Here is a 26,468-nt window from a genome sequence, read left to right on the forward strand (position 1 = left end):
AAGGATAGTAATCTCAGGATTGATACCGGTGCCACGTGCTAGTGAGGCTAGAAACAGAGAGCGAGTGCAGCTGAACACGTGGCTACAGAGCTGGTGTAGGAGGGATGGCTTCAGATATGTGGATCATTGGGACACCTTCTGGGGAAGGTGGGACCTGTACAAGAAGGACGGGTTGCATCTGAACTGGAGGGGCACCAATATCCTGGGTGGGAGGTTTGCTACCGCTCTTCGGGAGGGTTTAAACTAGTTAGGCAGGGGGATGGGAACCGGAGCTACGGATCAGTGGACGGGGTAGCTGTTGAACAGGCAGATACAGAGTGCAGAGAGTCTGTGAGGAAGGTTAGACAGTTGACAGGGCAAAGTTCCAGCCAGTATGATGGGTTGAAATGTGTCTATTTTAATGCAAGAAGTGTCAGGAATAAGGGTGATGAACTTAGAGCATGGATCAGTACTTGGAGCTACGATGTTGTGGCCATTACGGAGACTTGGATATCACAGGGGCAGGAATGGATGTTGGATGTTCTGGGGTTTCGATGTTTCAAAAGGATTAGGGAGGGAGGTAAAAAGTGGGTGAGTGGCATTGCTAATCAGGGATAGTATCACAGCTGCAGAAAGGGAGGTCGTCGAGGAGGGTTTGTCTACTGAGTCATTATGGGTGGAAGTCAGAAACAGAAAAGGAGCAGTCACTTTATTGGGAGTTTTCTATAGACTCCCCAATAGCAGCAGAGACATGGAGGAACAGATTGGGAGGCAGATTTTGGAAAAGTGCAGAAGTAACAGTGTTGTTGTCATGGGTGACTTCAACTTCCCTAATATTGATTGGAACCTCCTTAGTGCAAATAATTTGGATGGAGCAGTTTTTGTCAGGTGTGTCCAGGAAGGTTTCCTGACTCAATATGTAGATAGGCCGACTAGAGGGGAGGCTATGTTGGATTTGGTGCTTGGCAACGAACCAGGCCAGGTGGCAGATCTCTCAGTGGGAGAGCATTTCGGTGATAGTGATCACAAGTCCCTGACCTTTACTATAGTCATGGAGAGGGACAAGAGCAGACGGGATGGGAAAATATTTAATTGGGGGAGGGGAAATTACAATGCTATTCGGCAGGAACTGGGGAGCATAAATTGGGAACAGATGTTCTCAGGGAAATGCACGACAGAAATGTGGATGTTGTTTAAGGAGCACTTGCTGCGACTGCTGGATAGGTTTGTCCCGATGAGGCAAGGAAGGGATGGCAGGGTGAAGGAACCTTGGATGACAAGAGATGTGGAACAGCTAGTCAATAGGAAGAAGGAAGCTTACTTAAGGTTGAGGAAGCAAGGATCAGACAGGGCTCCAGAGGGTTACAAGGTAGCCAGGAAGGAACTGAAGAATGGACTTTGGACAGCTAGAAGGTGACATGAAAAAGTCTTGGCGGGTAGGATTAAGGAAAATCCCGAGGCGTTCTACACTTTTGTGAGGAACAAGAGGATGGCCAGAGTGAGGGTAGGGCCGATCAGGGATAGTGGAGGGAACTTGTGCCTGGAGTCGGAGGAGGTAGGGGAGGTCCTAAATGAATACTTTGCTTCAGTATTCACTAGTGAGAGGGACCTGGTCGTTTGTGAGGACAGCGTGAAACAGGCTGATATGCTCGAACAGGTTGATGTTAAGAGGGAGGATGTGCTGGAAATTTTGAAAGACATGAGGACAGATAAGTCCCCGGGGCCAGACGGGTATACCCAAGGATATTACGGGAGGCGAGGGAAGAGATTGCCGCACCTTTGGCGATGATCTTTGCGTCCTCACTGTCCACTGGCGTAGTACCAGATGATTGGAGGGTGGCAATTGTTATTCCCTTGTTCAAGAAAGGGAATAGGGATAACCCTGGGAATTATAGACCAGTCAGTCTTACGTCGGTAGTGGGCAAATTATTGGAGAGGATTCTGAGACACAGGATTTATGATTATTTGGAAAAGCATGGTTTGATTAGAGACAGTCAACAAGGCTTTGTGAGGGGCAGTTCATGCCTCACAAGCCTTATTGAATTCTTTGAAGATGTGACAAAACACATTGATGAAGGAAGAGCAGTGGATGTGGTGTATATGGATTTTAGCAAGGCATTTGATAAGGTTCCGCATGGTAGGCTCATTCAGAAAGTAAGGAGGCATGAGATACAGGGAAAGGTGGTTGTCTGGATACAGAATTGGCTGGCCCATAGAAGACAGAGGGTGGTAGTAGATGGAAAGTATTCGGCCTGGAGCTCGGTGACCAGTGGTGTTCCGCAGGGATCTGTTCTGGGACCTCTGCTCTTTGTGATTTTTATAAATGACTTGGATGAGGAAGTGGAAGGCTGGGTTCGCAAGTTTGCCGATGACACGAAGGTTGCTGGAGTTGTGAATAGTGTGGAAGGCTGTTGTAGGTTGCAACGGGACATTGACAGGACGCAGAGCTGGGCTGAGAAGTGGCAGATGGAGTTCAACCTGGAAAAGTGTGAAGTGATTCATTTTGGAAGGTCGAATTTGAATGCGGAATACAGGCTTAAAGACAGGATTCTTGGCAGTGTGGAGGAACAGAGGGATCTTGAGATCTGCTCAAAGTTGCCACCCAAGTTTATAGGGTTGTTAAGAAAGCGTATGGTGTGTTGGCTTTCATTAACAGGGGGATTGAGTTTAAGAGCCGCAAGGTTATGCTGCAGCTCTATAAAGCCCTGGTTAGACCACACTTGGAATATTGTGTTCAGTTCTGGTCGCCTCATTTTTGGAAGGATGTGGAAGCTTTAGAGAGGGTGCAGAGGAGATTTACCAGGATGCTGCCTGGACTGGAGGGCATGTCTTACGAAGAAAGATTGAGGGAGCTAGGGCTTTTCTCATTGGAGCGAAGAAGGATGAGAGGTGACTTGATAGAGGGGTACAAGATGATGAGAGGCATAGATAGAGTGGATAGCCAGAGACTTTTTCCCAGGGTGGAAAGGGCTACCACCAGGGGGCATAATTTTAAGGTGATTGGAGGAAGGTTTCGAGGAGATGTGAGAGGTAGGTTCTTTACACAGAGAGTGGTGGGTGCGTGGAATGCACTGCCAGTGGTAGTAGTGGAAGCAGATACATTAGGGACATTTAAGCGAGTCTTGGATAGGTACATGGATGAAGGGTATGTAGGTAGTTTGATCTTAGAGTAGGTTTAAGGTTCGGCACAACATCGTGGGCCGAAGGGCCTGTCCTGTTCTATGTAATTTTAAACATACTGTGTTTTGAGCTCCCATTTCTGTGAATCCATGTTCAGAGTTTTTCCAGTTATAAGACAAAGAAACCAATTCACACAGGCTTTCTCAGGTTTAAAGAAGATGAAATTTTATTAAAACTTAAAACTTGAACTCTAATATGGTTCATGCCGACGGATATACAAAGCGCCCACGCTAGCATGCACACATGATATACACATGCAGGTAGGAACAGAAAAAAGAAAAGATAAGATCCTCTTCCCGTTTCAAACCTCCCTTCAGCCTCCCAATTGGCACCATGACCTGATGTTCCCTTCCCAGTGCTGGGGACTGCCCCCAAGGGGTACCGGCTGTAGCCTTCCACCAGTAGTATTGCCTCCAACCACCTCCGGCTAGACTGTCCATTTACCAGATAGGAGACACCCGTACAATCTGTTCATGAGGCTGTGCCGTTATGTTATTCTTTTAAATAAGAAAAAACTTGCTTTTTACAACCTCAGCATGTCCCAAAGCACTTTATAGCCAATGAAGTACTTTTCAAAATGTAAGGGTAATTTTAACCCCCAGAAATGTGTAAATTTTGGTCAGGTGTGAGGTTTGAAAAAATCTGAAACAGGAACCCAACCCATTTCAAACACACCCATTTCTGATTTTAACAGAGGCTGGCTATCAATCTTCTCACAGGAAGCATGTTAATCATTGAAAATCTTTTTAAGGAAGCTGTGTGCCTTCATTTAAGCCCTTTGTCTCCAGCCTTGCTTGGTTCTTAAGATGATTTGGGCTTCCCCACACCCTCCCTGGATCCCGGTTAATAACATTGCTTATGCTTATGAGTGGTGCATGCGTGGCTTGTTATGAAAGTGCCTCTGTGTTTTGTTAAATATATATATTTTTTTAATTTAGAGATACAGCACTGAAACAGGCTCTTCGGCCCACCGAGTCTGTGCCGACCAACAACCACCCATTTATACTAACCCTACCGTAATCCCATATTCACTACCATCTACCTACATTAGGGGCAATTTACAATGGCCAATTTACCTATCACCTGCAAGTCTTTGGCTGTGGGAGGAAACGGGAGCACCCGGCGAAAACCCACACGGTCACAGGGAGAACTTGCAAACTCCGCACAGGCAGTACCCAGAATTGAATCCAAGTCCCTGGAGCTGTGAGGCTGCGGTGCTAACCACTGCGCCACTGTGGATTCATTTTTGAAAGATTGAAGAAATGTTAAACTTTGGGGTTTTCAAAGGGGGTCATGTAAAGGCCGCTTGGCTTTGAAAAACAGTCCCTGGAAATGTTTATTAAAAGGGGCACTGAGAGGTCTTGTGAGGAAAACAAGCCTCTCTGTGAAACCACCTGACTTGCAGCTCAATAAATAACACGGAACTTTGGACACTTGGAGAAGTTGTTTATCAAGAAGTGACAGGTCAAGATTGATGGAGGTCAAAAGGTTGACCTCCTGTTGTCGGTTTCGCTTTCAAATTGTTTTGAGTTAGGGTTGAACTTTATAAAAGGGGAGGGAAGTCCCAAGGAGAGAAGAGAATTCCCAAGGAAGGAGAGAAGACTACAACCCAGCTCAGTTTTCCAGCACCCCTCTAAAAAGCCCGGAGAAGTCCACAGTATCAACTCATCCCTTTATTTTTCCAGTTAACTGGTGTGTGTGTGTGTATGTGTGAGGGGCTAAGGTAAAAAGGGAACTTTAATATTTCAATCTGTGTGTTTATGCTTTACTTCATTACTGGTTGAGACTTGTTTTATAATCTGATAATTTTGTTGCTTATTAAAGAAACCTGGTTGGTGTGTTTTATTCTGGGATGAAAATAGAGTCTATGATTGTATCGGTAAGTGGGAAAAAATTTAAATAGATGTTGTGACCCATGGAAAAGTGGAACTAGCGCACTCCTCCTGCCTCGGTTGTAATAGACTTGAAACTTTGTACTTCAACTATAAAATTAACCAGTCGTGTATTGAATCAAAAACAAGAAATGCTGGAATCACTCAGCATCTGGCAGCATCTGTGGAAAGAGAAGCAGAGTTAACGTTTCGGGTCAGTGATCCTTCTTCGGAACTGTATTGAATCATTTTGGTAACCACTGATAATCAGTGTTACATTTTCATGGTTTAAATGAATATCTGCAAATCTTACTAATTGTATTCCATGTCATTAACATAGCTGCTACGGAAACCATCTGAAATGTCTCACAGTTATAGCTCCATCTTCTTTCAATTTTGATCATTCAAATTTTTCAAAATTTGGTACGTTTGTTATTAGATCGCTCAGAATTTGTTCTTTGTTTGGAAGTTTCATTTTCTCCCACAATTTTTATTTTTGGAAATGAATTGTCTTTTTTCCAATAATAAGGGTCCCGTTCATTTTAGTTGATCTGTAAATGAGTAATTAAAATTTCAGTGCTGCAATCTGAGGACTGTCTGGCAATAAGTTCAAAAAAATTTGAGAGGTTGAAATTTTAAATAGAGAATTCTTTTAGAACCTTTTGTAGGATTAGTCATTGTCAGAAATTGAAAATTGTTCACACTGGCAACAGTAAACTTGGTTGAATATAAAACAAAGGTGTTTCCAAGCAGTGATGCACAAGATGAGGCATGTGGGATGAATCCAACCGATGCTATCGTTTTATCAGCCAACTACTCCCTTCAATGTTTTTACTCCAGCCAGCCTGCTGGGGCTTTTCATTGGCCCACTGCAAACTTCAACCTGAATTTAATCAGTGCTGTGTGTATACATCTATGAACAGTAATTTGTTAGTTCAGTAATTCCAATGATTTGATATCAGATTTATAAACTACATCCCAACGGTCTACTTCTAACCAGCCTTTGCACATTGTTGAGAGACTTTCTTTTACAGGGTAAGAACAAAATATGGCAGATGGTGGAACTCTGAAATGAGAACAAAAAGTGCTGGTAATACTCAGCAGGTCTGGCAGCATCTGTGAAGAAAGAAACAGACTGATGAAGGGTCGCAGACCTGAAACGTTAACTCTTTCTCTCTCCACAGATGCTGCCAGACATGTTGAATATTTCTGGCACTTTCTGTTCTCATTTCTTTTTTAGGGCTCTTGCACCCCATGTATATATTTATCTTAATTATGTTTATCTATAACTTATCATAGAATACTTTTTCTTTTCATGATATTAGCACGATGTGTTTACATGCCTTCTAATATCATTTTGCCACTAACAATTGAGAACAAGTTGAGAGCCTTTCTATTTTGTTTTATTCCTTTAAGTTAAGGAAGAAAAACTTGCATTTCATAATCTCAGTATGTCCCAAAGCACTTTACAGCTAATAAAGTACTTTTCAAAACATAAGGGGTAATTTTAACCCTGAGAAATGTGTGAATTTCGGTCAGATGTGAGGTTTAAAAAAAATCTGAAACGGGAACAGCGGCAGGAACAGGGCGGCGCAGTGGTTAGCACCGCAGCCTCACAGCTCCAGCGACCCGGGTTCAATTCTGGGTACTGCCTGTGTGGAGTTTGCAAGTTCTCCCGGTGTCTGCGTGGGTTTCCTCCGGGTGCTCCGGTTTCCTCCCACATGCCAAAGACTTGCAGGTTGATAGGTAAATTGGCCATTATAAATTGACCCGAGTATAGGTAGGGGAAATATAGGGACAGGTGGGGATGTGGTAGGAATATGGAATTAGTGTAGGATTAGTATAAATGGGTGGTTGATGGTCGGCACAGACTCGGTGGGCCGAAGGGCCTGTTTCAGTGCTGTATCTCTAAAACTAAAACTAAAGAAACTCAGTCCATCTCAAATGCACCCATTTCTGATTTTAACAGAGGTAGACAACCAATCGACTCACAGGAAGCATGTTGATCACTGAAACTTTTTAAGAAGGCTGTGTGCCTTTATTTTAACAGTGGGCTGCATTATATATTGCCGCCATCGTAATTGGCGGTGGCCGTAAAATATGGTGGCGCACATGCGCGCGCGGGATTTACTCTGCAGAGGCGCTGTGATATTAAATGCGGCAGCTCATTTACATGGCCAGATGGCTGGGGTGGACCAACACAACCCCCCTCCCCCCCCAAAATGAGATGGAGGGGATGGGCGCTACAGCCCCGGTAACGGTGTCTGCTGCCACTGCACAGGTGCCATTTTTAAAGGGCTTTAGGCTCTCCCATTGCATTTGAAAATTTAAAGTTATATACATGATATCATTAAAGTAAAAAATTTACTGAACGATTCAAGCCCCTCTCCCCTCTCCTACCAACCCCCCCCACCATGACTAAATAATTTATTACTTGCCCTCTCCTCCGCAACAAAACTTACCTTGTGATCCCAACCATCCCCACTCCCAAAGTTTATGAATTAGAATTAGAACATTACAGCGCAGTACAGGCCCTTCGGCCCTCGATGTTGCGCCGACCTGTGAAACGTCTCATCCTAACATAAGCCTTCTTCTTTCTCTTGACAAGCGCTTCAACTTCTTTAGTAAACCACGGCTCCCTCGCTCGACAACTTCCTCCCTGCCTGACAGGTACATACTTATCAATGACACGCAGTAGCTGCTCCTTGAATAAGCTCCACATTTCGATTGTTCCCATCCCCTGCAGTTTCCTTCCCCATCCTACGCATCCTAAATCTTGCCTAATCGCATCATAATTTCCTTTCCCCCAGCTATAATTTTTGCCCTGCGGTAAATACCTGTCCCTGCCCATCGCTAAGGTAAACCTAACCGAATTGTGATCACTATCACCAAAGTGCTCACCTACATCTAAATCTAACACCTGGCCGGGTTCATTACCCAGTACCAAATCCAATGTGGCATCGCCCCGGGTTGCCCTGTCTACATACTGTGTCAGAAAACCCTCCTGCACACACTGGACAAAAACTGACCCATCTAAAGTATTCAAACTATAGTATTTCCAGTCGATATTTGGAAAGTTAAAGTCCCCCATAACAACTCTCGCCCCTGTCAAGAATCATCTTCGCTATCCTTTCCTCTACATCTCTGGAACTATTTGGAGGTCTATAAAAGACTCCCAACAGGGTGACCTCACCTCTCCTGTTTCTAACCTCGGCCCATACTACCTCCGTAGACGAGTCCTCAAACGTCCTTTAACTTTTACCTTTAGTCCCTTCCCGCCATCCGCTCCACCAATCGCAATACTTTTCCGCGCTCTCTCCCCCCAGCCCTGAAAACTTATTGGCTCTCCCCTCCCAACCAGTGTTCCGTTTCGAATCTCCGAATGGAGATCCAAAGGCGTGGGAGTCCCGACAATCTACCTGAATATCATAGCGGGATGGCTGATGGGAGCAGGTAGGCCATTAATTTATTCATTTACATTAATTTAAATATTTAGATCTTGCTCCGGTCGCCAAGCGGCAACCATGAGGCTTCGCCACCGCTGGTAATGTGGGGCGGTGCCTTCCAGGCGTCGAGGCCCTTGGCGAGCCTCTCTTGAATGTATTTTCTGGGTCCCCCCTGCCATGACCCCCGATGTCAGTGAGCCAGTAAAATTCAGCCCAGTGTTTCTATTTTTAATCCATGGTTGACTGGTTCTCAGGAAAGCTGGCAGGTAAAAGGATGTACGAAGGGCTGGATCCATAAGGTAAGTACCTTTACTACACTGCTTGTGGGCCAGGAGGAGCAACCTTAAACCCACCCACCAACCCCCCCACCCCCCTCACCAATCCTTATGCTTACTTTCACTTCCCCCCCATCGCCTGCCAGATCACTAGCTTATTAAACCCTCTGCACCCCCAGCTCCTAGACCACCCTCTTGCAGTTATGTTCAGGGAACTTGAGCTTCCAGATTTTCCATCTATACCTCTTACCCACTACTCCAAACACAGCCCCCTAAATACTGGAACCCTCTTCACTGTTGTAATGTAGAAAACATGGCAGGCAATTTGCACACAGCAAGATTTCACAAACCTCAATAAAATAAATGAACAGGTAATCTGTTAGGTCCTGGTTGAAGGATAAACTTTGTCCAGGACAGTGGGAGAACTCCCCAGCTCGTCTGCGAATAGTGCCATGGAATTTTGTACATTCACCCAAGAGGTTTAATGTCTCATCTGACAGTGCTGTACCCTCTCAATACTGTACTGGTTCTGTCAGATTCCCTTTAAATTTAGCCTTTAGGGTGTCTGACCTAAATGCAGATCGGCGCTGCTGAGCATGCTTTAATTTGAATTCCCTGTCTGGCATTTTGGAATTGTATTTTAAATGATGCAACTTTATTTTCTTTGAATTGTAAGTTACAATTAAAGAAGAGCCTTTATAAAGAAAAATAAACAGAGTTGGTGCTGGCAGATCTATTCTAATGGCATCTGCGGAGGGAATTGAATTGCGCGTCTCATTGGGACAGGAATGTCCTTGCATAGCCCATCAGTCCTGAAATATAACTTTGAATACTAGCGCAGAGTGGAGTTTGAACCCAGATTCCACTTCCTGCTGTGAAACAAATGTGTGACGATGTAATTTAAGAAAGTGGCTACTTTTGTTATGTGGGGGGGTGCTGTATAACATCAGGATAGATTAGCGATTGAGGTGGCATTGTGGGCACAGCTAAGTGGTGGGGTGGGGAAGAGTTCACTACAGAGCAATATTTTTTCAATGGAAGGTATATATTGCACTCATAACTCTCGTATTTTTTGATTATAGCCCATCTCTAAAGTCCAGCTGCATTTTGCAACATGATAGTTAAAGTGTTTGAATAAAATGTTGGGAAATATTCTCCATAATCATGTAGTGAACATTTTATGTCCATTGCCTTGTAGGATATAGAGTTAATGAGGTGCTGCATATATTTCATCATCCTAAGGAATTTACAATGTTTTGCAGATGACTGGAAAAGGCCCAATATCACAGCTGTTCATCCATGGGATCGGTCCACAGCTACCGTGGGAAAGCATTGTAGCACAAGACAAGCATCTGGGAGGAATGGAAGTCATCTGGCACTTGGATTCATTGCCTGTGCTGTTGCCGTCGTGTTTTTTGGGAGCAATTTTGTTCCGGTGAAGAAATTTGATACTGGCGATGGTGATTGTACAACATTATTTTCATTTAAACTTTGCATTATCTAGAGTGCATGCCACCTGCGCACACATTGGGCTGGATGTTATTAGTGCGCCACACTTTGAGAGTGGCGGCCTTCCGACATGGAATTGCTGCCGCACAACCCCCGCGATATTACGCATGGGAGCTGATTTAAATAGAGGGGGCTGGGTTGACGCCACCGATGAAGTAGGGGGGCGGCCGCCACGTCCTGGGCAACGGCGGCCGGCGCCATTTTTAAAGGGCTTTAAGCCCTTAACACAGCTTTTAATTTATAAAGTTACAGTGGTGTTGATATTTTTAAAAAAACAATTATGATATGGAGGCCCTTCCCCAACCCCCCCAATGGTCATCTTAATTGGCCCTCATTGACAAAACTCACTTTATTCCCTACCCGGACTCCCCCTCCCCCCCCACCTTCTATCATTTGCCCTTCGACCTCTTCCCCACAACCACTAAACTGTGTTTTCCCTGCTCGCCCACCCCACGCGCCCTGAAAATTTTATTCCTCCCCCCTACCCACCAGGTTCTTGACTTGGAACTCCGTATGGAGTTCTGAAGTTGTGCGCGGTACGAATGGCGGCTGTAAAATCGGCGTGGGACTGCTGCCGCCTGCAGTGAAGTTCGTTTACATACATTTTTAATTTAAATATTTAGATGAAGGGTGGCGGGCCCTTCTTGACATCAGGGATCGAAGCAGGCCTCTCTCCGCAGAATTTTACACTCCCCTGCCCCCGGCCGTGACTCGCGATGTCGAGTGGCTGGTAAAATTCAGCCCATTAAATGGGTAATGTTTGATTAGTTAGCGGGAAAATAAATTATTTTGAAAACCAAACAATGCATAATTAATCCCAACATTGAAAAATCCACACATTACTGTTAATTTTGATTTCCCTTATGCAGTCTGTAGTAAATGCACAAAACTCTGTGGACATGGTATTGTTTAGCAGAAACACATTTTAAATAGCTGGTTAATTTTCTGTTGCAGATTGTGAGTAATAGAATATGGTCAGTCTCTTATCTGTCTCTGATGTCTTCATGTTGCTCTGCTTGTGTCTCTTCTGCCTCAGTCTGTTTCTCTCTCTCCTGTCTGCTGCTTCTCGCTCCTTAACTCTTTTTTTTTCTTCTGTTTAATTCTTTAATTTTTTTGGATGAGAAGAGATCCAGGGTATATCATGGTGTAACAGATGAAGAAGCCACTAACAGCTGATTTTGAGATGCACGTTTAGATGGAAAATATGGCCCTTCACTTTTTTTTTCATGGGATGTGGGTGTTGCTGGCAAGACCAGCATTTATTGCCCATCCCTAATTTCCCTTAAAAAGGTAGTGGTGAGCTGCCTTCTTGAACTGCTGCTGTCCTTGTGGTGTAGGTACACTCATAGTGCTGTTAGGTAGCGAGTTCCAGGTTCTGACTCAGGGACAGCCAAGGACTGGCGATATATGTCCAAGTTAGGATGGTGAGTGACTTGCAGGTGGTGGTGTTCCCATGTGCCTGCTGCCTTTGTTTTTCTAGGTGGTAGAGATTGTGAGTTTGGAAGGTGCCGTCGAAGAAGCATTGGTGAGTTGCTGCGGTGCATCTTGTAGGTGACACACATGGTGTGCTGGTGGTGGAGGGAGTGAATTTTTTTTGAGGTGGTGGATGGCGTGCCAATCAAGCAGGCTACTTTGTCCTGGATGTTACATTACCTGATCAGTCATGCTTTTGCCTGTACAATCCCCTACCCCTTCAACTTCCCATTCCTTTTCTCATTACCTTCTCACTCCTATCTCTTCCTCTTTGAAACACCCACTCAACTCTGCATTCTTCTCTCCTGCTTGCTGTGCTGTCATTCGCTTCATTCTTAACCCTCCACTCACGCTTCTTCATACTCACTCCTATTCTCTCCCCAAGGTTGAGTATTACAAGGCTACAGCCATCTAGTTTCCTTTCTCCTTCCCTATCTGTTTTCCTCAGAGGCTTTGTTTGACTTCAGACAGTAACTTTTTAAAACAAATACATCAAAATAAAATGAGGAAAGAAAATGCTTGTCTACCTTTTTTTGTCTTCTCCTCCTTATTCCCTTCCCATCTCAATTTTTCCCTTTCCCCTGTTACAAATCTAGTGCATTAGGGCAAGAGTTAATTAATATTGTTTTCTAGGTAAGCAAACTATTGTATTCTGTCCACTGCACCCTGTGATTCTTTTGCTGTATACAATTAATATTTTGTTTTTCTTACAAAATTGGGAATTTAATCAGATTGACACAGAAGGAGGCTATTTGGCCCATCGTCTCCTTGCCAATCGAAAGAGATTTATCTAGCCTAATCCCATCTTCCAGCTCTTAGTCCATAGCCCTGTAGGTAATGGCAGTTCAGGTGTTAACCAGGTGTTTTTTTTTAATGCAAGGAGCTTTTCTGCCTCCACCACCCTTTCAGGCAGTGAGTTCCAGAGCCCTATCGTCCTGTAGGTGAAAACATTACTCCTCAACTTCTCTCTATTCTTCTATCAATTTATTTAAATCTATGCCCCGGTTATTGACCTGTTTGCTAACAGGCCAGAAATAGGTCCTTCCTATCCAAGCTATCTAGGCCCCTTGTAATGCTGTACACCTCAATTAAATCTTCAGATCATTCTGGTTGGACAACAGGAGTATTGATCAGATGGTCACATGACCAAAACTAAACACAAATAATAGATCTTATTACTCCAAACACCATGGAGAAACTGGTCAGTCAGCAGAGAAAACTGACAAGGCTGTACCATCATGCCTTAAAAGATCTGGTGGCTGTAATATCTTAAGGTTTCCAAGTCTATTCCTTTTCAAGTCCACCAGTACAGAAAACCAACCTGGAAATGAGACTACAAGCAACTAACTTCGTGACCTGCTGATAATCCACCTCTTCAAGAGAATCCTGCAATGACTTTGATATACAACTCCAGCTATTGAATCCACCTAACTACACTTCAGGACTGAAAATGCCTTTTTCACTGGGCCCATAACGCATGCCTTTTCCCCAAGACAAGACAAATCACCTGACTTACGAACAATTCCTTTGTTTGTAACTGGTAAAAGTGCGCAATCCTGTTTAACAGCTTTCTTTCTCGAATCTGTGTGTGTGAGTGGTGAGTGAGGTAGTGTTAGACTTTCGGGTTGAATGTGTGAATAAAACTAATCCTCTTTATTTAAACCCATGAAAAGCATTCTGCTGGTATTCAAACTGGCTATACACTCAGGGCTTCAGAAACATGCACATCTTCCTTGTCAAAAAAACACTGATTACGGACAGCAAAGGGAAGGGCACTGGGGGTTTCAGTTCTCAATTCTGTCTGTAACACTACTATATCTGGATCCTCTCTGCAAATTATTGCTTCCACTTCATTTTATTTAAAATACTACGTACAATGCTGTACCAACAGTTTAACTCATTTTTATTTATTATTCCTCTCTCTTTGTTTTTAGTTATTTTATCTTTATGATCCAAGAGTTCATCCAATCCCTGGTCATTACTGTTTAATTTCCACAGGAGTCCCTGATATTGTAAGCAGTCCAAATAACAGTTATTGCAGCTGTGCAGGGAATATGGATGCTGTTGCAAGAGAGTTAACAGTGGCAGCATGTAATGAATGAGTTGAGCAGCAGTTTAGAAAACTAAAATCACTGCCCAGATTCTATGGACACTTAACATGAGACACACTTAAAGATGAGAGAGTCCAGAGGATCAGGGACAATGTCACTGTGTCAATGACAATTTGCATCTATACAATACCTTTAGTGTAGAAAAACATCCTCAGGCACATCATAAAATATAGAGACTGAGCCAAAGAAGGAGTTGTTAAGAGGAGTGATCTAAACCTTAGTCAAAGAGGTGGGTTTTAAGGAACATCTTGAAGGAGTTGAACATGATGGAAAGGTAGATGTTTTCAGGAGGGACTTCCAGAGCATGGGACCTAGGTGGCTTAAGGCATGGCTACCAATGATAGGGCAAAAAGAGGTAGATATGTACAGGAGGCTGGAGAAAGAGAAGTGGAGAGTTCAGCATATGGGTGGAGTTAGGTGGTGGAATTACTGCAATAGAGAGAGCAAGGGTTATAAACACGAGAATGAGAATTTCGAAATGTGGGGCACTGTGCTAGTTTAGGTCAAAAATGATAGGGGAAACCTTGATGTGGAATTCACGTGCTTCAGAGTTTTCAATGACCTGAAGTCTGTATAAGGTAGAGGATGGGAGGGGCAGGAAATAAATACCTTCACTGTATCAGGATATTAATACAAATATGATTACATTTTCTTTTAGGGATGTTTTTCCAGTGGATTCTTTGTGCAGCAATTTGGATTGTATCTCTGCTCGTGAATTTAATATTGAAGTGCCCTAAATTCTGGCCCCTTGCTATGTTAGGTGGTTGTGTATGGGCCACTGGTAAGTGCTGTCTATTTCATAATTCGCATCTTATGCTTGTTTCTCCATATATCATAGTCATTGCAAAAGCAGATGAAATACACTTAACTGACTAAGGTTGGTCTTTATAACTAAACTATTTAACACCTGTGGATTTGGTGTCAAAATCACAGTGAGCTGAATGACGCTCTCCATTATTTATGCATAAATGGTGAATCAACTTCATGTGAGGGCAGTCCGAATTGCCACTGGCTTTGCAAAAATAACATCTCACTGCCTGCATCACCATTGAAATGTATTGAATGGCATGAAGTTGCTGTATTTGCGCAGTAGGTACAAACTAAACTCACCGCAGAAAATTAAGTTTTGACATTTCATAGAATCATTGAAATTTTATAGCATAGAGGTTAGTCAAACACAACCTGTCTTTAACAAATCCATGCTGACTTTCATTTATTAGTCCGTACTTTTCCAAATGTATACTCTTGGAAATTGTAGTTAAGCATTGCCTAACTTTATTCACTTGATTATTTTTACAGAGAACATTTGAGGGAATGCAGAGCATTCTGCTTGAACTTGGTTCTCTCCAAAATGAATTCAAAGAACTATCTAGAAATAAATCATAGTGCTGTTACTGTAGACTAAAAATTAATAAAGAAAAATTTTGAGGTTTTCTAGTGTTGGATCCCATTAGTTACACAAAGTGAGACGAAGTCCGACTGTAGCTTTAAGAAACTTTATTGCAGTACTTCTTGGTTACATCATCAGCAAAGCAAACAACAACAACACCTGGGCTCTCCTCTCCTTCTCTCTCCTGCCCTCTCCTGCCTGAGCAGGGAAATCAAGCCTTTCTTATAGTTCTTCATACAAATCAGTGACACCCCCTTTATGTTCCCAATTGGTTTACAAACTCTGCAGTTTCCAGGTGTCATGGCCTGATTGGGGTACTGCCTTGTCACCTTCTCCTCGAGCAGTTTCTCATCCCCCCTGTCTCCTTGGACAGTTAGGCTGATTGCTATACAATTGGCTACTATGAAGCAGCTGCAAGTTTTTGCTTGTTAGTACTTCTTCTACTGATAAGCTGTCTGTGCAGCCCTGAAACTGTGAAGTCAATTCTGATAAGCTGTCTCTGCAGCTCCGAGGTTAGTTTGTTAGTAGTACATGATTGATTAATTATTTCACCTTAAATGTCCCCATATTTTTCTGTCCCCACAGTCCCCCCCTTTGATTCTTCAAACACTTTTAAGAATCATTCCCTTGATCCCACCTAGGTGCCTTTAATGGTCACTACTTGTCTAGAAACAGCCTTCAACACCCGGAGGGGTCACACTCAATACGTTGCCTGCTTGTGCCACAGGAGGGATCCGTGGGAGCTCTGTAAAGGCATATGTTTTGCAGGGGCTTCAGTTACTTGTTTACAACAATACTTCATAAGCAAAAACATCAAATACAGAATTACAATCATCACTAAAAAGAATTCGGCGTTCAATCACGGGTCGCTTGTTTTACGTGAGAGGCATGTATCCAGGCTTTCTTTCCTTCGACTTTAAAGGTTCTTTGTGTATTTTCTTCACGTAGACCCAGACTCCAGGGACAATGTCATGCCCTCCTTCTGGTGGGTCACCCCAAGCCGCTGATACTTGTGAGGAAGCAGAACTGACAGCATTTGTTAAGTTCTGGCAATATTCTAGTAAAGCGTCACTCATCAAGTGACAATCAGCTTTACGCAGATCAATTGTTCCCGGTAAAGACATGGGTCTCCCTGTTATTACTTCAAATGGGCTCAAGCTTGTAGTTCTGTTCGGGGTCACTCTGATACTACACAGAGCTATTGGCAATGCCTGAGGCCACTTTATTCCTTCCTGGTGATACTTGGATAGTCGCTGCTTTAGCGTCTGATTCATTTGTTCCACTTGGCCTGATGACTGGGGATGATGAGGACAATGTAAATCCCACGTAATGTTCAGTAGTCGGCTGACTTCCTGATAGACCGCGCCTGTGAAATGAGTTCCTTGGTCAGAGTCAATGCTGACCGGTACTCCCCATCTGGGGATGTAATCTTTACACAGGACCTTAGCGGTGTGATTGGCTGTGGTTTTTCTAGCTGGGACAGCCTCTACCCATCTAGAAAATTTATCGACGATGACTAAAATGCCAGTGCATCCCTGACAAGGTGGGAGAGTGATATAGTCAACTTGTAAGCACTGGAATGGGCCGGCTGAAGCAGGGGCTTTCAGTTGAGGTATAATCGTAATGGGTCCTGGATTGTTTTTCTGACAGACCACACAGCGGACAGCTACCGGCTGTATGTGTTTTTTGGAACCATGTAGTCATATGTTGCAGGGCCAGGTGTCCCCAGGAGTGAATTTGTTGGGCTAAAAAGGGCATCAGCGCCTGTGGTGCGACGGGTTTCTCGGTGTCCCTTTGTCTCCAGATGCCGTTGTCACATATCTTCATCCCTGCTTCTATCCAGGTCCATTTTTCCTCTTTGGAACATTCACTTTGCATCACTTGTAGGTCTTGTGTCAGATGGGACGCATTCAGTTTACATACTTGTGTCCGTGCGTCCGGGGGATCACCCTGCGAGGCGGCTTCCTTGGCTGCCTTGTCGGCTAGGGCATTCCCCTTTGCCTCTATGGTGTTGTCTTTTGTATGGACTTTACATTTCAAAATGGATACCTTTTGTGGCAATTGCAAGTCTCGGACCTCTCTCCCATTTTGAATAGGTGTACCAGCAGCTGTGAGAAATCCTCTTTTGCGCCACAGCTGACCAAAGTCGTGAGCGACTCCAAAAGCATACCATGAGTCTGTGTAAATATTAGCTGTCTTCCCCCCTGCTATTCAACATGCTTCCGACAGGGCTCGCAGTTCGGCTTGTTGGGCCGATGTCCCTGAAGGCAGGCATCCCACTTCCACAACTGCATGTAGGGTTGTAACTGCCCATCCTGCTTTCCGTGTACCGTTGTCAACAAAGGATGAGCCGTCTGTAAAAAGGATTAAATCTGGGTTGAGCAATGCTTTGTCTGCCGCTAGGGTTACCTCCTCTGTTTCTTCCATAATCTCCATGCAATCATGTTCTTCTTCCTCCCTCTCTTCAGGCCACGGGAGCATAGTCGCTGGATTTACCGGGCTGGCCCGGACGATGTGGAGATTGGGAGCCTCTAGGACTGTTGTCCATCGGGTCCATCTAGCCGCAGTCACTTGGGATACTCTGTTCATTAGGGCGGCGCAGTGGTTAGCACCGCAGCCTCACCGCTCCAGCGACCCGGGTTCAATTCTGGGTACTGCCTGTGTGGAGTTTGCAAGTTCTCCCTGTGTCTGCGTGGGTTTCCTCTGGGTGCTCCAGTTTCCTCCCACATGCCAAAGACTTGCAGGTTGATTGGTAAATTGGCCATTATAAATTGCCCCTAGTATAGGTAGGTGGTAGGGAAATATAGGGACAGGTGGGGATGTGGTAGGAATATGGAATTAGTGTAGGATTAGTATAAATGGGTGGTTGATGGTCGGCACAGACTCGGTGGGCTGTATCTCTAAATCAAAAAAAAAATCAATAGCAAGTGTGGACTGTGTGCAGACACTTAACGGTTAACTTTTGATCTAATACCAGACCTGCAGTAGCCATTACTGCTTGGCATGTAGCTTCCATGGCTCTTAAACAACTGCCCCATCCTAGGGCGACAGTGTCCAGTCTTTTCGAATAGTATCCAATAGGTCTCTGTTTGTCCCCGTGCTTCTGTGTCAGTATGGCAGTCATATATCCCTCTTTTTCGTGTACAAACAGTGTAAACGGTTTCCCGTTGTTGGGGATTCCCAGGGCTGGTGCTGAGCACTAAGCCCTCTTTAAATTTTCAAAAGCTTCTTGTTGTTCTTTGGTTAGGGTAACTGATTCTTCAGAGGCCCGCTTTCCCTTCAAGAGATCGGTTAATGGTTGAGCCAGCTGTGTGTAGGAGTCGATCCAGTTTCTGTTGAAGTTACACAAACCCAAAAAGGACCTAAGCTCCTGGATAGTGGTGGGCAGTTTGGCAGCTCGAATGGCGGTGGTCCTGTCCTGGGTAAGTTCCCTCTTTCCTTTCGAAATCTTTTGTCCCAGGTACACGACCTCTCCTTCTGCTATCTGCGCTTTGTCGATACTGGCTTTGTGTCCTCTCTGATGAAGGTGGTCCAGCAGAGTACGCAGATCTTGTTTGTGCTGTTCTTCTGTCTCAGAGGCTAACAGGAAGTTGTCCATGTACTGAATGACCGTGGAGTACATGGAAGGTAACTCCCTCAAATGGTTTTGTAGGGCCATATGAAATACCATGGGGCTGTTGTGGAAACCCTGCGGCAGGCGAGTCCAGGTGTACTGTTGTACAGTAAAGGCGAACCACGGTTGGATTACGGGTGCCAGTGGCACCGACCAAAATCCGTTGGCCATATCGATAACAGAGAACCGTTGGTGTTCCGGCTTCAGGGCATTAAATACCGTAGAGGGGTCAGCTACCAGAGGGGCCTTTTGATGAATACACTGGTTAACCTTTCTATAGTCGACAATAAGCCGCCAGGTCCCATTTGGCTTCTGTACTGGCCACACAGGGCTGTTTGAGGTCCTGTGTGTTTTAACCAGCATGCCTCGCTCCTCTAGCTGTCTAATTACGGATAGGATTCCTGAAATAGATGTTTGACTGGTGGGGTATTGCTTAGTACAGGGCGGAGCGGATCCCGTAAACGTTGCCGGTTCCATTTGAGGTAGCCCACAATCGTTCTTATCCTGGGCCCATATTGGGTGATCCCTCAGCTGCTCTTTCTTCAAACTTCTGATAGACCAAGTTACCTGGCCGCCTTCGAAATGCAACGAGGAATTCAGCTGAGTGAGAACGTCCATACCGAGGAGTGCTTGGTCTACCGGACCTACCCAGACCGGTGTTATCAATTCGTGCGGACCAAGACCGTGGGGCGGCACAGTGGCGCAGTGGTTAGCACCGCAGCCTCACAGCTCCAGCGACCCGGGTTCAATTCTGGGTACTGCCTGTGTGGAGTTTGCAAGTTCTCCCTGTGTCTGCGTGGGTTTCCTCCGGGTGCTCCGGTTTCCTCCCACATGCCAAAGACTTGCAGGTTGATAGGTTAATTGGCCATTATAAATTGCCCCTAGTATCGGTAGGTGGTAGGGAAATATAGGGACAGGTGGGGATGTGGTAGGAATATGGAATTAGTGTTTTTCTTTTGGGCCTCCTTATCTCGAGAGACAATGGATACGCGCCTGGAGGTGGTCAGTGGATTGTGAAGCAGCGCCTGGAGTGGCTATAAAGGCCAATTCTGGAGTGACAGGCTCTTCCACAGGTGCTGCAGAGAAATTTGTTTGTTGGGGCTGTTGCACAGTTGGCTCTCCCCTTGCGCCTCTGTCTTTTTTCCTGCCAACTACTAAGTCTCTTCGACTCGCCACAATTTAGCCCTGTCTTTATGGCTGCCCGCCAGCTCTGGCGAATGCTGGCAACTGACTCCCACGACTTGTGATCAATGTCACACGATTTCATGTCGCGTTTGCAGACGTCTTTATAACGGAGACATGGACGGCCGGTGGGTCTGATACCAGTGGCGAGCTCGCTGTACAATGTGTCTTTGGGGATCCTGCCATCTTCCATGCGGCTCACATGGCCAAGCCAAATATAGGGACAGGTGGGGATGTGGTAGGAATATGGAATTAGTGTAGGATTAGTATAAATGGGTGGTTGATGGTCGGCACAGACTCGGTGGGCCGAAGGGCCTGTTTCAGTGCTGTATCTCTAAAACTTAAAACTAAAAACTAAAGACCGATGCATACGGGCTGGGTCCTCTTAATTACCAACCCATTGACCCCAGCTGCATAAGCTCTTTTAGTCTTACCGTCCATCGGTAGGGAGTTTCCGTATCGTTGAGGTAGACACGTTAATTCGGCTCCGGTATCCAATAAGAAGTCAATGTCTTGATCGCCCACCCTCGCAGTTACATACAATCCATCTTTTCTATTTTCTACTAACGCTAGGAGAGGTGCCGAAAGGGCGAGGGAGGGCTCCTCTAGTTTTTTGTTGCATCGAGTAAGGAGGACATCTCCTTCTTTTGCTGGGGCGTCAACCGTTTGAACTTCTCAGCGATAGTGCAAGCGAGATGTCAGCTGGGAAGCAGCTTTTTCTGAAGCAGCGATAGTGCGAGCGAGGTGTCAGCTGGGAAGGTGAGTTTCAGTTTAAAATAACTTACCTTTTGTTTCGGCGGACAAGGAGACTGCTGGGTAAGTAAACCTATATATTTGGGCAGTTTAAAATAACTTACCTTTTGTTGCAGCAGCTTTTTCTGAAGCAGCGATAGGGCGAGCGAGGTGTCAGCTGGGAAGGTGAGTTTCAGTTTAAAATAACTTACCTTTTGTTTCGGCGGACAAGCGGACTGCTGGGTAAGTAAACCTATATATTCGGGCAGTTTAAAATAACTTACCTTTTGTTGCAGCAGCTTTTTCTGAAGCAGCGATAGTGCAAGCGAGGTGTCAGCTGGGAAGTAGCTTTTTCTGAAGCAGCGATAGGGAGAGCGAGGTGTCAGCTGGGAAGGTGAGTTTCAGTTTAAAATAACTTACCTTTTGTTTCGGCGGACAAGCGGACTGCTGGGTAAGTAAACCTATATATTCGGGCAGTTTAAAATAACTTACCTTTTCTTGCAGCAGCTTTTTCTGAAGCAGCGATAGGGCGAGCGAGGTGTCAGCTGGGAAGGTGAGTTTCAGTTTAAAATAACTTACCTTTTGTTTCGGCGGACAAGCGGACTGCTGGGTAAGTAAACCTATATATTCGGGCAGTTTAAAATAACTTACCTTTTGTTTCGGCGGACAAGCGGACTGCTGGGTAAGTAAACCTATATATTCGGGCAGTTTAAAATAACTTACCTTTTGTTGCAGCAGCTTTTTCTGAAGCAGCGATAGTGCAAGCGAGGTGTCAGCTGGGAAGGTTAGTTTCAGTTTAAAATAACTTACCTTTTGTTTCGGCGGACAAGGAGACTGCTGGGTAAGTAAACCTATATATTCGGGCAGTTTAAAATAACTTACCTTTTCTTGCAGCAGCCTTTTCTGAAGCAGCGATAGGGCGAGCGAGGTGTCAGCTGGGAAGGTGAGTTTCAGTTTAAAATAACTTACCTTTTGTTTCGGCGGACAAGTGGACTGCTGGGTAAGTAAACCTATATATTCGGGCAGTTTAAAATAACTTACCTTTTGTTGCAGCAGCTTTTTCTGAAGCAGCGATAGTGCAAGCGAGGTGTCAGCTGGGAAGGTGAGTTTCAGTTTAAAATAACTTACCTTTTGTTTCGGCGGACAAGGGGACTGCTGGGTAAGTAAACCTATATATTCGGCAGTGGCTAAACCCGAAACACTACACGTGTAGTGTCTCCCACCCATCCTCCTCCTCTAACCAAAAAAAAAGGACTCTTGTGTGGAGGGTTTGGTAAGGTAAGGTTTTCCTTTTTTTAAAAATCTCTGTTGTCAATTTAGTGCGGAGGGGATAGAAGCTAGGGCAGTTGCATGCTCCTCTTGCAGGATGTGGGAGGTAAGGGTCACCACTTGTGTCCCTGCTGACTTCACCTATGAGAAGTGCACCCAACTCCAGCTCCTCACAGACCGCGTTAGGGAGCTGGAGCTGGATGAACTTCGGATCATTCAGGATGCTGAGGGGGTGATAGCGAGCAGTTATAGGGAAGTAGTGACACCTAAGTTACAGGATTAAAGTAGCTGGGTGACCGTCAGGGGAGGGAAAGGGAATAGGCACACAGTGCAGGGACCCCCTGTGGCCGTTCCCCTCAATAATACGTATACCGTTTTGGATACGGTTGGGGAGATGACCTACCAGAGGAAAGCCACAGTGGCCAGGTCTCTGGCACTGAGCCTGGCTCAGTGGCTCAGAAGGGAAGGGGGGAGAATAGGAGAGCGATAGTGATAGATTCAATGGTGAGAGGAACAGACAGGAGATTCTGTGGTCGCGAACGAGACTCCCGGATGGTATGTTGCCTCCCGGGTGCCAGGGTCACGGATGTCTCGGATCGAGTCCACAGGATTCATAAGGGGGAGGGGGAGCAGCCAGAGGTCGTGGTACATATCGGTACCAATGACAGAGCTAGGAAAAGGGATGAGGACCTGAAAAGCAAATATAGGGAGTTAGGTAGGAAGTTGAAAGGCAGGACGAGCAGAGTAGTAATCTCAGGATTGTTACCGGTGCCACGTGCTAGTGAGGCTAGAAACAGAGAGCGAGTGCAGCTGAACACGTGGCTACAGAACTGGTGTAGGAGGGAGGGATTCAGATATGTGGATCATTGGGATACCTTCTGGGGAAGGTGGGACCTGTACAAGAAGGACGGGTTGCATCTGAACTGGAGGGGCACCAATATCCTGGGTGGGAGGTTTGCTACCGCTCTTCGGGAGGGTTTAAACTAGTTTGGCAGGGGGATGGGAACCGGAGCCACGGATCAGTGGATGGGGTAGCTGTTGAACAGGCAGATACCGAGTGCAGAGAGTCTGTGAGGAAGGTTAGACAGTTGACAGGGCAAAGTTGCAACCAGTATGACGGGTTGAAGTGTGTCTATTTTAACGCAAGAAGTGTCAGGAATAAGGGTGATGAACCGAGAGCATGGATCAGAACTTGGAGCTACGATGTTGTGGCCATTACGGAGACTTGGATATCACAGGGACAGGAATGGATGTTGGATGTTCCGGGGTTTAGATGTTTCAAAAGGAATAGGGAGGGAGGTAAAAGAGGTGGGGGAGTGGCATTGTTAATCAGGGATAGTATCACAGCTGCAGAAAGGGAGGTCGTCGAGGAGGGTTTCTCTACTGAGTCATTATGGGTGGAAGTCAGAAACAGGAAAGGAGCAGTCACTTTTGAGTTTTCTATAGACCCCCCCCAATAGCAACAGAGACATGGAGGCACAGATAGGGAGGCAGATTTTGGAAAGGTGCAGAAGTAACAGGGTTGTTGTCATGGGTGACTTCAACTTCCCTAATATTGATTGGAACCTCCTTAGTGCAAATAGTTTGGATGGAGCGGTTTTTGTCAGGTGTGGCCAGGAAGGTTTCCTGACTCAATATGTAGATCGGCCGACTAGAGGGGAGACTATGTTGGACTTGGTGCTTGGCAACGAACCAGGCCAAGTGGCAGATCTCTCGGTGGGAGAGCATTTCGGTGATAGTGATCACAAGTCCCTGACCTTTACTATAGTCATGGAGAGGGACAGGAGCAGACGGAATGGGAAAATATTTAATTGGGGGAGGGGAAATTACAATGCTATTAGGCAGGAACTGGGGAGCATAAATTGGGAACAGATGTTCTCAGGGAAATGCACGACAGAAATGTGGAGGTTGTTTAGGGAGCACTTGCTGCGACTGCTGGATAGGTTTGTCCCGATGAGGCAGGGAAGGGATGGTAGGGTGAAGGAACCTTGGATGACAAGAGATGTGGAACAGCTAGTCAAGAGGAAGAAGGAAGCTTACTTAAGGTTGAGGAAGCAAGGATCAGACAGGGCTCTGGAGGGTTACAAGGTAGCCAGGAAGGAACTGAAGAATGGACTTTGGACAGCTAGAAGGGGACATGAAAAAGTCTTGGCGGGTAGGATTAAGGTAAATCCCAAGGCATTCCACATTTATGTGAGGAACAAGAGGATGGCCAGAGTGAGGGTAGGGCCGATCAGGGATAGTGGAGGGAACTTGTGCCTGGAGTCGGAGGAGGTAGGGGAGGTCCTAAATGAATACTTTGCTTCAGTATTCACTAGTGAGAGGGACCTGGTCGTTTGTGAGGACAGCGTGGAACAGGCTGATATGCTCGAACAGGTTGAGGTTAAGAGGGAGGATGTGCTGGAAATTTTGAATGATATGAGGATAGATAAGTCCCCGGGGCCAGACGGGATATACCCAAGGATATTACGGGAAGCGAGGGAAGAGATTGCTGTGCCTTTGGCAATGATCTTTGCGTCTTCACTGTCCACTGGAGTAGTACCGGATGATTGGAGGGTGGCAAATGTTGTTCCCTTGTTCAAGAAAGGGAATAGGGATAACCCTGGGAATTATAGACCAGTCAGTCTTACGTCGGTAGTGGGCAAATTATTGGAGAGGATTCTGAGAGACAGGATTTATGATTTTTGGAAAAGCATGGTTTGATTAGAGACAGTCAGCATGGCTTTGTGAGGGGCAGTTCATGCCTCACAAGCCTTATTGAATTCTTTGAAGATGTGACAAAACACATTGATGAAGGAAGAGCAGTGGATGTGGTGTATATGGATTTTAGCAAGGCGTTTGATAAGGTTCCCCATGGTAGGCTCATTCAGAAAGTAAGGAGGCATGGGATTCAGGGAAAGTTGGCTGTCTGGATACAAAATTGGCTGGCCCATAGAAGTCAGAGGGTGGTAGTAGATGGAAAGTATTCAGCATGGAGCTCGCTGACCAGTGGAGTTCCACAAGGATCTGTTCTGGGACCTCTGCTCTTTGTGATTTTTATAAATGATTTGGATGAGGAGGTGGAAGGCTGGGTTAGCAAGTTTGCCGATGATACGAATGTTGCTGGAGTTGTGGATAGTGTGGAAGGCTGTTGGAGGTTGCAACGGGACATTGACAGGATGCAGAGCTGGGCTGAGAAGTGGCAGATGGAGTTCAACCTGGAAAAGTGTGAAGTGATTCATTTTGGAAGGTCGAATTTGAATGCGGAATACAGGCTTAAAGACAGGATTCTTGGCAGTGCGGAGGAACAGAGGGATCTTGGGGTCCATGTCCATAGATCGCTCAAAGTTGCCACCCAAGTTGATAGGGTTGTTAAGAAGGCGTATGGTGTGTTGGCTTTCATTAACAGGGGGATTGAATTTAAGAGCCGCGAGGTTATGCTGCAGCTCTATAAGGCCTTGGTTCGACCACACTTGGAATATTGTGATCAGTTCTGGTCGCCTCATTTTTGGAAGGATGTGGAAGCTTTAGAGAGGGTGCAGAGGAGATTTACCAGGATGCTGCCTGGACTGGAGGGCATGTCCTACGAAGAAAGATTGTGGGAGCTAGTGCTTTTCTCATTGGAGCGAAGAAGGATGAGAGGTGACTTGATAGAGGGGTACAAGATGATGAGAGGCATAGATAGAGTGGATAGTCAGAGACTTTTTCCCAGGGTGGAAAGGGCTATCACCAGGGGGCATAATTTTAAGGTGATTGGAGGAAGGTTTCGGGGAGATGTCAGAGGTAGGTTCTTTACACAGAGAGTGGTGGGTGCGTGGAATGCACTGCCAGCGGTGGTAGTAGAAGCAGATACATTAGGGGCATTTAAGCGACTCTTGGATAGGTACATGGATGATAGTAGAATGAAGGGTAGGTAGTTAGTTTGATCTTAGAGTAGGTTAAAGGTACGGCACAACATCGTGGGCCGAAGGGCCTGTACTGTACTGTGCTGTACTGTTCTATGTTCTAGGTCGTTGGCATCAGGGGAGGGAGCTGGTTTGGGTGCTCGGTTGCGTCCTTGGCCTCCTCTGCCTCCTCCTCTCGCTCTAGACACCTTAGCCCAATGGCCTTCCTTCCTGCAGTAATAACAGGGGCCAGGTCGCCTAAATTGCTCTTTGTCGGGCTCTTTCGGTACTGTATCCGTCTGCACGGCTCAAGGCTTGACTCCCATATCCCTGTCCAGCTGAGCGCATCTGTCAATTAACTCTGAGTATTTCACTCTTACTGCGTCCCAATCCGGTAGGGTGGCCTTCAGTATTTTAGACAGTTCTGGCTTTAGTCCAGCAACAAAAGCGGTTTTTAAGGGTCCAAAACTGGTGTCGTCCAGCTCCTCTGGAGTAGGGTCTACTATCCCTGAGTATTCCACCCAGGTGGACCTAAACCTCTCTTCATACTCCCGCATGTCCTCGGAGTTCTTCTG

At 45.6% G+C, this 26,468-nt stretch overlaps 1 protein-coding gene across 7 annotated transcripts in view; it reads left to right on the plus strand.

The window, feature by feature from the left end:
• Window positions 1-26,468, plus strand: part of LOC137375247 (transmembrane protein 144-like) — a 350,909-nt gene that overhangs the window by 43,135 nt on the left and 281,306 nt on the right. For all 7 annotated transcript variants that reach the window (XM_068042121.1, XM_068042111.1, XM_068042150.1 and 4 more), the window contains exons 3-4: window positions 10,014-10,211; window positions 14,503-14,625. In XM_068042121.1, the coding sequence (XP_067898222.1) occupies window positions 10,014-10,211; window positions 14,503-14,625 (321 nt within the window). The remainder of the gene's footprint in view (window positions 1-10,013; window positions 10,212-14,502; window positions 14,626-26,468) is intronic.

This window comes from Heterodontus francisci, chromosome 1 (genome assembly GCF_036365525.1).
Source record: "Heterodontus francisci isolate sHetFra1 chromosome 1, sHetFra1.hap1, whole genome shotgun sequence".
Classification (NCBI taxonomy): Eukaryota; Metazoa; Chordata; class Chondrichthyes; order Heterodontiformes; family Heterodontidae; genus Heterodontus; species Heterodontus francisci.